Source organism: Ylistrum balloti, unplaced genomic scaffold (genome assembly GCF_031769215.1).
Source record: "Ylistrum balloti isolate Yb309-2 unplaced genomic scaffold, AGI_CSIRO_Ybal_v1 Utg370208, whole genome shotgun sequence".
Classification (NCBI taxonomy): domain Eukaryota; kingdom Metazoa; phylum Mollusca; class Bivalvia; order Pectinida; family Pectinidae; genus Ylistrum; species Ylistrum balloti.
This window is the reverse complement of record NW_026782179.1, coordinates 544,192-560,434: the sequence shown is the minus strand read 5'-3', so window position 1 is coordinate 560,434 and position 16,243 is coordinate 544,192. Positions and strand designations below refer to the sequence as shown.

General features: G+C 34.1%; 1 protein-coding gene across 1 annotated transcript; it reads right to left on the bottom strand.

The window, feature by feature from the left end:
- Positions 1-1,965: 1,965 nt before the first annotated feature.
- On the bottom strand, positions 1,966-14,882 carry LOC132551662 (kelch-like protein 2). The gene is made up of 12 exons (XM_060215841.1): positions 14,795-14,882; positions 13,938-14,115; positions 13,483-13,711; positions 12,695-12,870; positions 11,949-12,045; positions 10,894-11,160; positions 10,630-10,747; positions 10,016-10,213; positions 9,477-9,578; positions 8,732-8,860; positions 7,433-7,573; positions 1,966-6,727 (listed from the first exon to the last, which is right to left on the bottom strand). Exons 2-12 carry the CDS (start codon positions 14,048-14,050, stop codon positions 6,552-6,554), a joined length of 1,746 nt encoding a protein of 581 aa, XP_060071824.1. The 5' UTR covers positions 14,051-14,115; positions 14,795-14,882; the 3' UTR covers positions 1,966-6,551.
- Positions 14,883-16,243: the final 1,361 nt, after the last annotated feature.

Genomic DNA, 16,243 nt, shown 5'->3' with positions numbered 1-16,243 from the left:
CACCAGTCAGAGGGAACTACTGTCAACAGACCACCAGTCAAAGGGAACACCTATCTGCATAGAACAGCTGTCAAAGATAATCACCTGTCTACACAGACCACCAGTCAAATGGAACACCCATCTACACAGAACAGCTGTCAAATGGAACACCCATCTACACAGACCAGCTGTCAAATGGAACACCCATCTACACAGACCAGCTGTCAAATGGAACACCCATCTACACAGACCAGCTGTCAAATGGAACACCCATCTACACAGACCAGCTGTCAAAGATAATCACCTGTCTACACAGACCACTAGTCAAATGGAACACCCATCTACAAAGAACAGCTGTCAAATGGAACACCCATCTACACAGACCAGCTGTCAAAGATAATCACCTGTCTACACAGACCACCAGTCAAATGGAACACCCATCTACACAGAACAGCTGTCAAATGGAACACCCATCTACACAGACCAGCTGTCAAATGGAACACCCATCTACACAGACCAGCTGTCAAATGGAACACCCATCTACACAGACCAGCTGTCAAATTGAACATCCATCTACACAGACCAGCTGTCAAAGATAATCACCTGTCTATAAAACACCTGTTTAAGAGTACACCTGTCTACACTGACCACTTGTCAAAGATAACACCTGACTACATGGACCATTCGTCAAAATGGACAACAAATCAAAGGTAGTCGCCTGTTTACAAACCAACTGTCAAAGAGACCACCTGTCTACACTGACCACCTGTCAAAGGGAACATCTGTCTCAGGACCACCTTTCAGAGAGAACACGTCTACATAGATTATCTGTCAAAGAAAACACCTATCTGCATAGACCATCAGTCGAAGGGAACACCCATCTACACATACCACCAGTCAAATAGAACACCTGTCTACACAGACCACCTGTCAAAGATAATCACCGTTCTAAAACCACCTGTCAAAGGAGCACCTGTCTACATAGACCACTTGTCAAAGGGAACATCAGTCTAAGGACCACCTTTCTGAGGGACCATCTATCTACATAGACCACTTGTCAAAGTGAACACCTGTCTTCAGACCACTAATCTACGCAGGCCACTAATCAAAAGTAGCCATCTGTCACTGTGTCAAGGAATCTACCTTCCATGAACACCAATAATAGGGGAAAAATGCCAGTTGTGATTGCCTGCCCTGGGATCTTTAATGTGGAAAATTATACAGAAAATGACAATGAACTAGCCTCTTAAGATTGATATGCATCTAAAATTCTGCAAAAAATATTTTCACCTTACACGTTTTGGGCAACTTGTTCCAGAAACATCAAAATTTTTGTATTGGCTGTTTCCATGGTAACAAGAAAAATATGGAAAATGAAAATTCCACCACAGTAGAAGATTCAACAAGATTTATGCACTTAAATGCACACATTGGAACTGTCTTTGTTTTATCTCTATATGTTAACCAGATTAAGTTAAATGTGCACTTGAAGCCAGTAAAAAAAAAATCACATTTTTGTGCACTTCCTTAAAGATGCCATATTAAATTCAAGCACAATAAAATGCTAATTAAATAGCATACTTAAACAAATTCCTATACATGGCTATCACCTAATGATGGCAGATAAGTCTGGCGTATTAAACCATAATCTGACTTTGACCTTCAAGTAACCTGTCAACAAGCCAAAACACATGTTGAATTGAAACAGAAACTATTATTTGGGACATGCAGATTTAGACTTACCTCCCAATTTTTGCTGCAATTTTACTTGTTTCAACTGAAATGGTAAGTCACATTCGTTCAATTCTTTTTTTTTTTTATTATTTTCATCTCTAACTTTTCTACAAATTACCATGTTTTTCCCTTTTCAACTCTCTTTTTCAGTCAAATTAAACCTTTCTGAATCTTTTTTCCAAAATGAAAATGGTTTAATTAACAGGAAAGCATAAATAACAAATTAAACTTTTTACCATTTTTTTATTCTTCTTTTAGTCAAGTTGACACCCTGTGTATTTTTCTAATGACAGAACAATCTATTACATAATAATAATAATAAATAACAAAATATCAAATAACCAGGACATTTTACGATGCAACATCACAGACAGCAACATTACAAATTAGGATGTAGTTAATCAGAATTAATCAATAATTTCATTCTTTTCTTTTTTCTCTGATCATCATACTGAATTCAAACAAGAATGAGTGAGTTAGCTCCCTTATTAATAATCATCACCAAACTTATTCATATATGAAAACTGATTTGCCATACTTGAATGTGAAGCATAATTTGGGGCAGACTTGCAAATATCAATGCAGGTCTCCAATCGCTTACAGAAGATTCTTATGAAATCAAAACAATATTGGTAGTTCTATCCTCATTTCACAAACAATCAGCTCTGGTACAAATGTAACTTGTCCAGCTGTCAAATGAAAATGGCCTGTTTATCACTATTAGTACTAAGTATTAATAAGCTGTTAGAAAATTCTTGGCTAATAAAGGTTCTCCTATAACAGCGCTGTATTATTATAACATTGTGTCCCAGAATACAGAATGCAAGATTCGAGCAAAACTTTGAAGTTATGTGAGGTTTACCCGCAGAATGACCTTAGACAGCCCTTCCAGTATCCATTAATTTAGACTTTGCTGTGGAATATGTCATTTACAGTAAGAGGGTATATATCAGAAACAGCTGAACAATAGATACCTAAATGATTTCAACTAATTCACATAATTTTCTAAGCTTGAGTTTTATTTTTCAATATTTGTTTTCTTCATCATAAATAGAATTTAAACACACAAATATTAAATAACCAAAATCTGAGAAAAGGTCATGATTCATTATAGAAACACTTAATGATCAATGGTATTGTTTTCTCCTGTTGTATGAACAGACCTATAATTAGCTCATTAAGTTAACAGAAATTTTTTAATTTACATTTTTTTCTGGAAAATTTGCTAAATTTCATATCAGCTACTTAATGAAATACATTGAAAATCATCAAAATTTCGTTCACAAAATGTGATCGACTCATCTCAAAAGAAGTGATGATTGTATGGAAAAATGTAGCGTTCTGTGAGGTGCAAGCAAAAATCAGAAACAGGGCTATACAATCTTCCAGAACAACAGATTAAATCATCATGATCACAATTCTAGTATTACCAGATATATCTGGCTATTTTGACATCACAATTAAAACTAGAAATAGACACAAATGAAGCGTTACATATATATATATATATATATGTCAAATTCTAACATAAATTCACAAAACATATAAATTATACAATAAAATTATACATAATTACAATCTGTTACATATAATTTATATAAATTTCTACACATTCATGACGGTATATAGGTATATTGAATAAGCTTCTCTGAAACAAAACAAAGTATCACAAACTTAAAAAGCCAACAAGCTTCCTTTACCGGTATACAACTAAAATCTTGAGGAATGAAAAACTTTAAGTGCATGTCCTTCTTCTTCCACTTCTTCTACTTTTGACAAATGAAAACTTTACAGTCCAACAGGACCTCAGATACTCTCTGCTATCTCATCTACATTCTACCTTTGATTTTTTTGGGTGTTAACTGAAATAATATTTTCATAAAGCAGACATAAAATATTTGAAATATGACTACAATTCTCATTTTTTTTTTTCAATTATCGAAAGTCTGAGTAGTGAAAGTTGAGAGACATATACAGTCTGTGAACTACACAAAAAAACAGTGTTTAACGTCAGGCTGACCATACAAACATCAACTAAACAAAACAAAAATGACAAATTCTTTCAGCAGCGTGTAACACAACAAAATAGTGCCTTAATTCTCTGAAGAAAAATTGAAATGAATTAAGCGATACTTGAACCCTTAATTCAGAAATACAGTATACAAACGTATAAATAGAAAAAAGCTGGAATACTCTCTATCTAATATGTTTAATCAATCAACAATTTCATCCCTAGTAACAAGCCAACCTATACCTTATGTTGTTCCTCAGAATTAAAACAAATCAAGCCCATTACCTGACTTTGAGTAAAATGTTATGTGTTGGCTCCTGAGCTTATTACCGGAGAACTATGGTTCGTGTTTATTTTATAAAGCCAACCATGAATCTTAACTTTCATAATTCTTAAAATTTAATGTCAGTTCTTCTAAAATTAGTAATTAGTAATGCATTTCCATCAATTTTACCACCATGATGAAAATGCTGATTTTATCTCTGACGCCTGCACTTGATATTTGACATTCTGTTTGAGAAATGTCTGTTGGGTAACGGAAATTCAGTCTATGGAATAGACATCATAAATCTTTGATAAACATTACATAATTCCTTAATATGAGTGTACAGTGTCATAAGAGTCTAGAAATTTGATCCACATTAGTATTTGCAAAAATTTGAATATTAGATATATAATTATGAAATTAATGGTTGGTTTGGAAATTTTCAAAACATGCATACAGGCTTATATATGTAAAATGATATTGTACAGAATTTTAAAATCACTGAACTGCATCGTTTCACACATGAACAGTTTTGAGCACAATCATGATCAAAACAGATATGTTTATATTATCTATGACATTTTTGAAAATTTAGAACAGTCAACTAACACAGGCAAAATCTTGCTGGTATCCCTTTTTAACCAGAAATAAATGCTTCACACATACTATAACAAAAAACATGACTCTTATGAGACAATGTACATGTAATGATTAAATAGATATATTTACGAAGAAGTAAGCTATAAAGAAACAATAGCAATATTCATTCTCGCACTTCATAGTATTTGCCATTTATAAATGTCCATGACTTTTCATTTGTAAGTCATGGAAATGACCTTGAGAAGGTCAACAATTATTTTGCACTATACCCAGTATATAACACTTCCAGCAACATAAATACAAAGTGACTATACATTTCTCAACTTGTGTTGTCCTTCTTCAACCAAAACATTTTAAATACAGAAAAAAAAAAATGTGTGAAACATGAAACACATTAATATGTATCTTGTATTTCTCTCAAGCACAGCCCATATATAATGAAAAGTCTAAGGAGTATTTACCAAACTAGAGAATTTGTTCATTGTATATCAAACAAACCAAAGTTTAAGATGACGAGAATTAGCTCCTTTGATAAATTTTCACTCCAACCCAAAATACATTCTCCAAGATCAAAATAAGCATAAGGGAAAAAAAAGTAGAAAGTAATTTGTTTTTGATCCATTTTTGTTTTACAATCTTTCAGTGATTCATTAATCAATCAGCTTTTTCCCTAATTTTTACACTCATGGTTGTCTTACTTCCATTTTAGTCTTTTTATGCAGTATTAAGTTTTCTTGTCGAGACAGTACTAAAACTTTTTGCTTGTGTGCTGACACTTATCATATGTTTTTATTTAATTTTTTTTATTTCACTAAAATCTATATAAACATTACTTAAGATTCCAACATAACACCTTGACAAAACCATGCATCCTCTAATTAATTTAACAATAACAATAATTAAAAAAATTCAAAGCATTTGATGTCATATGCATTGTTAAACCTCAACTGAAATAATGATAAATTACATATGTATGGTTGACAGCATTCAGTAATGTCCCTGTATGGAAAACATAAGTTGCCAAATGTTTTGTTAATATAATGTCATTGATATGATTACATGAAAAAGTTGTCATATTTTAACAGCATTCTTAATAAAAATGGTTGTTAAGTTTCCCTTCATATTACATAAAGCTTCATTTCTAACACTCTATTAACATAATGTTATTCAGTATTATCAGTTCATATATTCTGATATCAAATATGAGTCATCATTTCTTGTGTACTTCATACATGTATCATCATTAACCAGATCAAGTTTATATTATCTCTAGCAAAAATTATTTCGCAGGTTTACCAGGTATTGCAAAAGTAACTTTTGGTATCAGCACCGACACGATACCTGGTACACAATACATACACCAGTCACAGACACAAAGTGATACAAATCTGTCATGAACAATCCTGTCCAGAAATGAAGCTAAACATTTCCATACACTGTACTATAGGATGGTCTTCAAACAAGCACATTGATGAAATCCAAGTCAAAAGAGGCTAGGTTTCCAAGGAATCATTTTCATAAATATTGTTTGGCCATTAGTACAACTTTGTGGACTGAAATAACCTGTGTGACTGACATGCTCTGCTGTGGAACAAAACCTGGTCACACATTGCTGACTCTTCTTATTAATATTATTTCATTATCAATATTCATTATGTAGAAATGAAGGGTAATTTGGTGTTCATGGTCCTTTTCCAACACAGAGAACTAAGGTAATTTACATCATATTGAGACAAAATAGGTATATATGTTGGTTGTTAACAACAGAAGTGTATACCCCATTGATAATTCATACTTATTTGTCATATTCTAATAGGCAATGTCTATAATACCATATTGGCACTAGCCTAACTGCATCACATGATTGGTCAAACACTAAAATTTCTGTTAATCTGTAAGAGATATGTCAGATTGGTTTAATAGCCTATGATAATTTTTGTCATTTTAACACTGGATAGACTGTTATAACGAAGGTCTATCTATTACAGACACGCCAGCATAGCTACGTCCAGTCATCATATTTGAAGTTAAAAGTGTCCATGTGTTTGTCTTTGGGTCGTAACATTCCACTGATCCTAGATTGGATGTCCCATCATCACCTCCTACAACAAACAGAAATCCTCCATTGGCCACCACACCTGAAAATAAAAAATATATGTAAACATCAGCATTTCCTTTCACTTTCTTAACATCTTGTATCAAATGTTGATGAGGTTTATTTTCATTTTCGTAGTACCCATGGTAGGTTGATTAGTAATAAAGCTTTAAATATAACACAAAAGTTTCGCAAAATCATTATAAAATGTTGAAAGGCATTTGATAAGTTGCATGCATTCAGTATTTTTAGTCATGTACCCAATACGTTCCTTTTTACTGCCAACACACCATAAAGTTAAAAGGCTGTTAAATTTCATAAACAAACAGTTGCCTACTGTCCCGCCACTAGCTGATTACACTTACAGTTTCACTTCAATACCAACAATGTTGCATCATGCGCCACAGGTGAACATGTGACCTGCATTCTTTGTAATTCTACCTTGTGTATATGTAGAGTTGCCAAAACCGATCAAAACAAATCAGAAAATTGATTTCATATGTTCAGCAGATATAACTGAACATTCATGCCAGTACAAATATGAATTAGATACATCCATTTTCAACATGAAACTCTAGCTGGGTCATGTCACAAGACTGTAATCAAAATGCATTTATAGTGATGATGCAAATTATTCTAAAATTTTGTTCGATTAATACATTTGCTAGAGGAGGTGCAAATACTAAACAAAATTCCTTACAGATATTTTTTACCAATACAAATATTTCAGGAAGGATTATGAAATTACCTGCATTTCGCCTGCATAAGTGCATGTCTGCTACTTGTACCCATGTGCTGGTTTCAGAGTTGAACATCTCAACACTTTTTCTGACGAGTGGACCATCATGTCCACCCACTGCATAAAGCAGACCGTCTACCACACCTACACCTAAAAGTGAAAGGTCAATGTGTCAAAGGTCAAAAGATTAATATTATCAATTCTAAATGTGATACCATTGTCAAAAAGAAAACAAAAGGCCTAGTAAAGATGGCCAATTGAATGCAGTTAGTTTACATATACACCTGAGTGCATGCATCTCAAAGCATGCATCTATGAAAATTATGTGACTCACATCAGGTAATGTCAAATTCAGCTACTAAATAATAATGCTAATTCTTTACTTACAGAAATTGCTTTTGTATGTCCAATGACTAAGGTAAAAAAACATACATACCTGGTAGATAACCCTATCCCCAACCCCCTTTTTCCTGCTATCCCCCTTTCTAGGTACATCATAATTCAAACACAACTGGTGTATGACATTGATCCCCAGACCCCTTTCTGAATATTATCAGCACCTGTCAATGTTAAACCCTCACTCAAGTTCCTCGTCCATGGTATCTCCCTCCCTGGGTACATCACAACTTACACACATGGTAAGTGTATGACCCTGATCCCCAAACCCCTTTCTGTGTATTATCAGCACCTGTCAATGTTAAACACTCACTCAAGTTCCTCGTCCGTGGTATCCCCCTCCTTGGGTACATCACAACTTACACACATGGTAAGTGTATGACCCCGATCCCCAAACCCCTTTCTGTGTATTATCAGCACCTGTCAATGTTAAACACTCACTCAAGTTCCTCGTCCGTGGTATCCCCCTCCTTGGGTACATCACAACTTACACACAGTAGATGTATGACCCTGATCCCCAGACCCCTTTCTGTGTATTATCAGCACCCGTCAATGTTAAACCCTCACTCAAGTTCCTCATCCGTGGTATCCCCCTCCCTGGGTACATCACAGATCCCTTTCTGTGTATCATTAGCACCTGTCTAATCATTTCTCCCTTCCTAGGTACATCACTTAAACAACACACACTAATCACGATGATTAGACATATTTAGCAGAGCCAGGGATGATTAATATCACTGAGTTGCAAATGAGATATATGGGACAGTCTGACCAATAATAATCAAACTGCCCAACACCACGGGGTTGGTTATTTAATAAGTATACCAGGAATCTAGTGCTTTTAAAGCTGCTAACAGTATTTTTCTATAGCATATCATTTTTTCCAGTTTTCAAGCAACCAAATGTAGGTACCTGCTCCGCTCCGATGACACGACATTTCCACAACAGTAGTCCAGGTATCCAGTTGAGGATTGTAACATTCCACAGATGACAGACATTGTCGGGAAGCCCCATCATATCCTCCAACTGCAAACAGTTGTCCTGAAAGAATGAAATGGGGACATTTGTGGACCTTAAAGAAACATATGTGTAATAACCTACATTAACTTGTCACCCCTGTACCGCTTTGTCCAACATATTAAAGCAAATGTTTAAGACTTTTTTAAAAATTATTCTTCTACAGATTTTCTCCCAAAAAGGGATAAAATGACAATATGTCGAATATGTTGCATTTATTATTTTGATATTGATACAGTTTAATGTAAATCACCAATCCTAAATCAAGTTCTTGTTTTTCTTTTGCAAAGGATATGTATTATTTGTCAGAACTTATCATTTTGGACTGTACTTTTATTTTAGGCATTTTCAATTTTTGTAGAATTTTTTGCATTGGTCAATCTCAATCTCAAAAGTGTAATAACATGGATAGGAAGTCTGATATTAGGATAGTACTTACACAATAATACAGTACACTTGAATTTTTTTTTTGTTTTTTTTTTTTTTTTTGAATTTTTTCATTTTCAATTTTGTTTGCTTAGACCACTGGCAAAAATTTCTCAATTTATATTATATCAAAAATTCACTATTTCTCAAAATGCAGCAAAAGTTAACAACTTTATTCCTTAAATTTTCACCATTCACTAAAATAATGACACACCTCCTAGGACCCCCACTCCCACACTGCTACGCCTTGTACTCATGTTAGCTATTGTTCGCCATTCTTCTGTCCGCACATCAAAGCACTCAGCAGTGTCCAATCCTGGAATTGGTTAAGAACACAAGTTTAACTAAGTCATAACATGTAACAAAAATCAATTGATCTCCTCATGTTTAGAAAAAGTAAAATAATGCTATAGGGTGCAGATCTCCAGCATAGCCATTCTATGAACCAGAAACTAACTTTCTCACCTGACAGATCTTATAACCTTAAATATATTGTTTACCTGTATGTGACTATAGAATAAGAAACCCCCCTCCCCTTTCCCTTGATTACGTGTAGTATACTGATGAGCAGTCAGGATAATCCTGGCAACATATTACATCTTGTATATCAGAATAAGCATACACCTTCAATTTGGTCTACTGAATGGGCTAGAAGTTCATGTAAGGTCATGAACTATAAAAAGACATTACTAAAATACTAGCATAACCACAACTTTGATTCCTGTTCTCAATGCTTGTAGATGCCAATATTACCTGAGGATCCATCAAATCCTCCAACAGCATAAATGACATTGTTTAAGACAGCAACACCCAATGTGCTACGTCGGGCCTCCATACTGGGACAGGATATCCAGACATCCTTAATGGGATCATACATGTCTACTGTACGTACTCTTAATGATCCATTAAAGCCACCAACAGCATACACCATACCATTGACAACAGCCACACCTAAAATTAGCACAGCAATCAGCAATGTGTGACACATTTTAGTACTTGTGCTTGCAATTACAGCCTTGTGGCCTTTCAGCAGACCAGTCAATATATTTTGATATGTTTCTTACATCAGTACCGGAGATTTAACACAGGATAAAGTAACAAAGAATCCAAATCGAGTTGTTCTGAAATATTTAGAAAGATATAATTGCAATTAACCGTGTTAAATTTCAAAATATTTTGTATTCAAAGAAAATTCTTGGTCAAACTTAAAATAGTTTCAACAGCTAGCTTATTTCAACAGAGATATAAGACCATGTTTATAAGGTACAGAAAGAAAATCTGAAAATATCAGATAAAACAGTGCTGAGTGTTTCTTTGATCTTTTATTTACTTGTAATCACAATATGTGTGTCTTTAGATATACTCACCACAGCGACATCTTCTTGAAGGCATCTCAGCCAGTGGGCTCCATTTGCCCTCTTTAAAGTCGTAAGATTCTACACTTTTGATAGCCTTTGGTGCTTGTCCTCCAATAACTAGTAGCACCTGTAATATCATCAAATGATTAGTAGCTTAGTGGTGGGCATTTAAATCATCAGTCAGAGTTAGGATTTTCAAGTCTTTTATGAAATATCTGAAAGGTGCTTAAAGTTTGATGTGTATTAAAAGCAAATTGGTTTACAAATTTTTACCTTGGGAAGCCCACGTGGGGTACGAGGCAGTGTTCTGGGTGATTTGTATGCAGCCTTCTGCTCTGAACGCAAGAGGTGGTATTTGAGTGCCTCTATGAGGAAATCTTTACATCGACTGCTGGTTTTGATGAGAGGTTCCTCATCCACTCGTTGTATTAAATATTCATGAGTTACTAATGGTAGACGCACATGCTCCAAGAGCTCAGCCAGAAAAGCTTCACGTGTGGCACAATTATGTTGGACCCACATCATTACCGCCTCATAAACCTGTACAACAGATTAATATACATGTATTTCTGAGAGAAAATATTTAACAATAGCAAAGCTATCAACACTCTGGGCAAATTCTTCACCTCTTGATGACAGTCACTAAAGGATAGGTTTTTTCAAACTAATACATGCATGACTATCACTGTACCACCAAATTTCAAGTAAAATTTAGGGCTTAGTTATAAGTAAGTTTGATTGGCTGTTGTATATTGCTGTTACCCAGTCATAATTCATGTTACATGTGCAGTTTGTTTATTATCTACATCATACATGCCTAGTAAAAACAGGTCCTTTAACAAATTGCTGATTATTCTAAATAAGAATTCTTTTGATGAAATCATAACTGACTGAGAACTTGGGGAGGAACACAGATTTAATCAAACAAATAGAAGAATTGAAATACTTTAAGCAATGATTGGAATGCCTGAAGCATAAGACTTACCATCGGTAAGTAATTTCAGTTTCTGGGCAAATTAATATACCTAATACCACTTTCATAGTCATGCAATATTTATATGTTAATTAAAACCTTTACACTCACTAACTTCCACATTACTTAATTCAACAGAAAAGTACTAACAACTAACTATAAATTTGACTTATTAGACATCCAGGTATACCACCATACTTCATTTTACAAACAACATCTTCATGTTTGCTTTTTAATTCTTGTTACCAAACAAAACAACAGACAGGCAGGAATAGACATGAATACTTTTAATCACTGTCTCCAATGAAAGTATGGAAGAATAGACAAAATTATTGTTCTGGTAAAGAGTTGTTACCTGTTCTTCAGAAGTGACAGTGAGACGGTCACTTGCAATCATCTTGGCAACTTCAGATGAGGGAAGGGACAGGAACTCGTCATGTTGTACCACGTCACTGTCAAACACAATGAAAAACAGGCTTTAAGGTATTTTTATTGTTTACTTCATCATAAAGAATAGCATAACAACAGCTCTTGTTAGCCAGTAATTGTGATATGTACAATGTGTTATTATAAGATACTGTATGAACACCAAGTGTTTGCTATAATTAGCTGTATGCACTATATCTACACAGTGTTGTTCTATGCAAATCTTCTATACTCACACAAAGAATTGTTTCAAATAGATCTATAGTATTTAAACAAAGTGTTGTTCTATGCAAATCTTCTATACTCACACAAAGAATTGTTTCAAATAGATCTATAGTATTTAAACAAAGTGTTGCTCTATGTAAATCTATTGTACTCACACAAAGTGTCGTTATATGTAAATCTACTGTACTCAAAGAGTTCTAAATAAATGTTCTGTACCCACACAAGTACATGTAAATCTACAATGTTCTATTCATGTACTCACATGTAGAGATCTATTGTACTCACACAAAGTGTTGTTCTATATAAATCTACTGCACTCTAACAAAGTGTTCTTCTAAATAAATGTGATATACTCACATAAATAGATGCAAATCTACTGTATTCACACAAGGCTGTTCTATGTAAATACATTGTGCTCACACAAAGTGTCGTTCTATATACTGTACTCACACAAAGTGTTGTTCTATGTAAGTTTGCGAGTACTGAAGTAGGTCAGGACAAGCGTGGAGGTCAGCAAATGCCCTGATGCCGATACAGTTACTGGGATGAAGCTGAGACTGGAGAAACTCACAACAGGCATCTCTAACCTCTGTCATCTGGAGGATGTTAGCCGCAGGCAACAACATCTGTACCAATACACACAAAATTATAAATTATCATTAATTATTAAAACATTATGATATACAAAAAATTAATTAATTTTTGGAAATTAAATAAATGTCAAATTTATTTTCAAATTTTGAATATACAAATATAGTTTTGATTGTTCACTTGTGGTTGCATTAACTGGAATAAATTTATTAAAATTCTCCATCATTGTATTATCCTGCAACAATCCTAGTAGGGCAAATTTACAAATTCTGACTTATAGTCAAGGGATGGGCTTATCACAGGACAATGAAGTACCAGTAGTATTTGTTTGTAAACCTACTATACAGTATAAGATAAAATTAAGCTGACTGACAGATAAATAAGATCATATTCAATCTTTGTTTAATCATTCACATTCTTAATTACCACTACATTTAGATGATAAAATAAAAAAGTTGAAAGATGGACAAATGCTGTGCCATGGCATAAGTCTATTAACCCTTTAGACATTTCGGCTGACAAAATCTGGAGCAAATGTTTTAATTGTGTAAATGATTTTAAGGGAATTGATGTAACAAAAATGTAATGGGTGATCAAAGATCATAAAGCACTTCCTGGAGAAAGCTGATGGCTGTTTATATAATTACCTGTACATTTTCTTCTGTTACATTCACTTCTGATGAATACATGAAATCAATGAGTTGAACAAGTGCTGCAGGATCTATTTCTTGTAAAGTGATGCGGTCTGATTTGGCCTCTGCCAGATCCCCAGTAAACATGGCATAAAAATACTGACTACAGGATGATAGAACTACTTTATGTGCCAGAATTTCTGTTGTGTCCGCAATCAATACCACATCACAAAGGAGATGTTCCCTGGAAAATCATCAATAACATACTTACATACACATGTATTATTTATTAACTTTCAACAAAATTCACTGTGAAATATACTTGTTTTCTTTTCCATTGATTCTTATGATGAACATGTCCTTAATTTTATTGTATTCTGTAGTGTTTATCACATCAAACCTTAAACATATAAGCGTGCAAATGGAAAATTTGAATAAACATGTAAATGTTCATAAAGTTAGAATAAAACCTTCTCATCTGGTTCAGGATTTCAAATGCCTTCTGGGTATGATGAGGATGTTTGTAGGCTGGTCTCTCTCGTGACAATAGATTCCTGGGGCGTACTGCCTCCAGTGTCGACATGGCGGCAGACAACTGCTGACTGAGGAATGATCACCAACTTTTACACAATCATGTCTTGAATTCAACTGAAATCAAACACACAAGGATCAATCTATGCAAGAATACATCCTATTCTGAAGAGGTAAACATCTTTGATAAATTTCTCATGAAACTCCACATGAATTAGCTGATTAAAATTTTACATTAAAAATACTTGGCAAGTGATTTTTGTTTCCAGAAGAAATTTGGAGTACTGTTTGTTTGAAATGACTGAGGAGAAATTTACTGATAGACAGTGAAGAAGTAAGCCTATACATGCATTTGTACCTAACACATATGAGAAGGTGCACCTAATGTGAGCTGAATTATTAATATATTTTTTTATAACATGCACACATTTACCAAACACCTAACTTTGATTTTTAGACAACTTTCGGATGAAAGTGTTGGGGAAATCTTAACTATCAGTTGATAGAACTTGTATAGAGTGCTGAAAAACTTGAGAATTATAATACAATTTTAATCTAAAGACAGTTGTGTATAGTTAAGAATTAAAGTCATCAAGATTAACTCCCACTTATTTCATTAACACGTTACAGACCCTAGCAGGTTACAGAACAGCAAGACCATGTTTCCAGTCTCTATGAAAACTTCACAAACATTTTAACAGTACACTGTACAGAGCAGTACATGAGTACAGTAGACAATGATAATTGTTATAGCACAGTTTCTAAATTCATTTCTAAATAATGTATGACTATTTACCGATTCCAAGATACAACAGCGATCTTGAGGACTCAGTTCATATCAAGGCAATCGTAACAGAAACCAGCACTACCTTGTCTCATTCTAGCAGAAAAATTGACTAAACTATCAATGTTTTCGTTCTTCTTCTTTGACACCGGAACCGGAAATGCATGGCAATGGTGTTTTCAGGAATGCGCGCATAGGCGATGATTTTTTTTTTTTTTTTTTACCTTTATTCACTGACGTAACATGTTTCTGATATTCAAGTAAACAACACGTGTTGATTTTCTATGGGACGTTCACAAGAATAGGTTAAAATGGATTTTTTCATTAAGGTTGTGACTCAATAAAAATTTAAGTTTCTTAACCCGATTCCCTTATAATCCGTTCGCAACCGTATACAGACAAAACTAGATAAGTGATTGTCCCGTATTCTCATTAAACTTCTCCGATGTAGAAATGGTTATAAATTGATGTAAGTGAATTTGGACGGGTCATGTATAATCAAGTCTATTTTAAGAAAAGCTCCGAAAGAAGAATATTTCAAACTTTTTTTTTTGTTTTCTGTTAAACTTATTACTGTAAAAGTGACAATAAAAAAGACAGAAAAATATTTCTCACTGAAAAAGCAAGTATCAACATGCATAAAGGAACCAAATGTCAAAATGTAACATGTATAGATACCCGATGGGGTTGCCAGGGCTGCATCACCAGCAGCAGCGCTGACCAAACCCATATGTCACAAACACTATCATAGATAAGGAAAGTTTTCCTGTCTAGCTTACAATGACATAGGTCACAACAGTTTATGCATTTGTATATTAAAACAAATATTGATAAATATGATATTTTTGATATTTCACATCTTAGTAATTTTGAAACCTGAAGCTTATTGCCTATCTCAGTAAGCACTTAATTAATTTGATGACCAACTATGTAAGAATAGACACCAACAAGTTTAGATTGGTGCAAAACTAATATCAGTTCAATGGTAGATATAGCTAGAGATAATTAAAGGTTTACCACAAGTGTCTATATTGTCTGGGAACTTTCTGGAAAAGAAAACATGTTTCCATATAAGTATAAATGATATTGATTTAATTATTGGCACTTTGGTGCCAAAGACATTTAGAGTTTCACCAACAAATTCCAAGGCTGTTGACTCTGTTTCAACCCTGGTAAATACTCGCCGCAATAGACTAATCGGTGGTCTTGATGCTCAAATCAAAGTTAAATGCATGGAAATTAATATTGATCTAGTTATACTCCCATCATGAGCACAGTGAAAGGTCATCCACTGACAGGTGGTCTATTATCAGATGTTTTGAATAATTATTTTATAAGAGTAATAGGGTGGAACACTCGGATTCAGTACATCATATGTTTGATCTGATGGCGTCAACAGCTCATGAAGCAGTCTCTTTAGAAATAGATGTGACTTTAGCTGCAATGGTAACCTTCGAGAAG

Coding starts and splice junctions, on each gene's coding strand:
- LOC132551662 (XM_060215841.1), bottom strand. CDS start 14,050: ATGTCGACACTGGAGGCAGTACGCCCCAGGAATCTATTGTCACGAGAG. Junction 13,712..13,937: donor ATCCTGAACCAGATGAGAAG/GTTTTATTCTAA, acceptor ATGATTTTCCAG/GGAACATCTCCTTTGTGATG. Junction 6,728..7,432: donor CTTATGCAGGCGAAATGCAG/GTAATTTCATAA, acceptor TTTTATTTTCAG/GTGTGGTGGCCAATGGAGGA.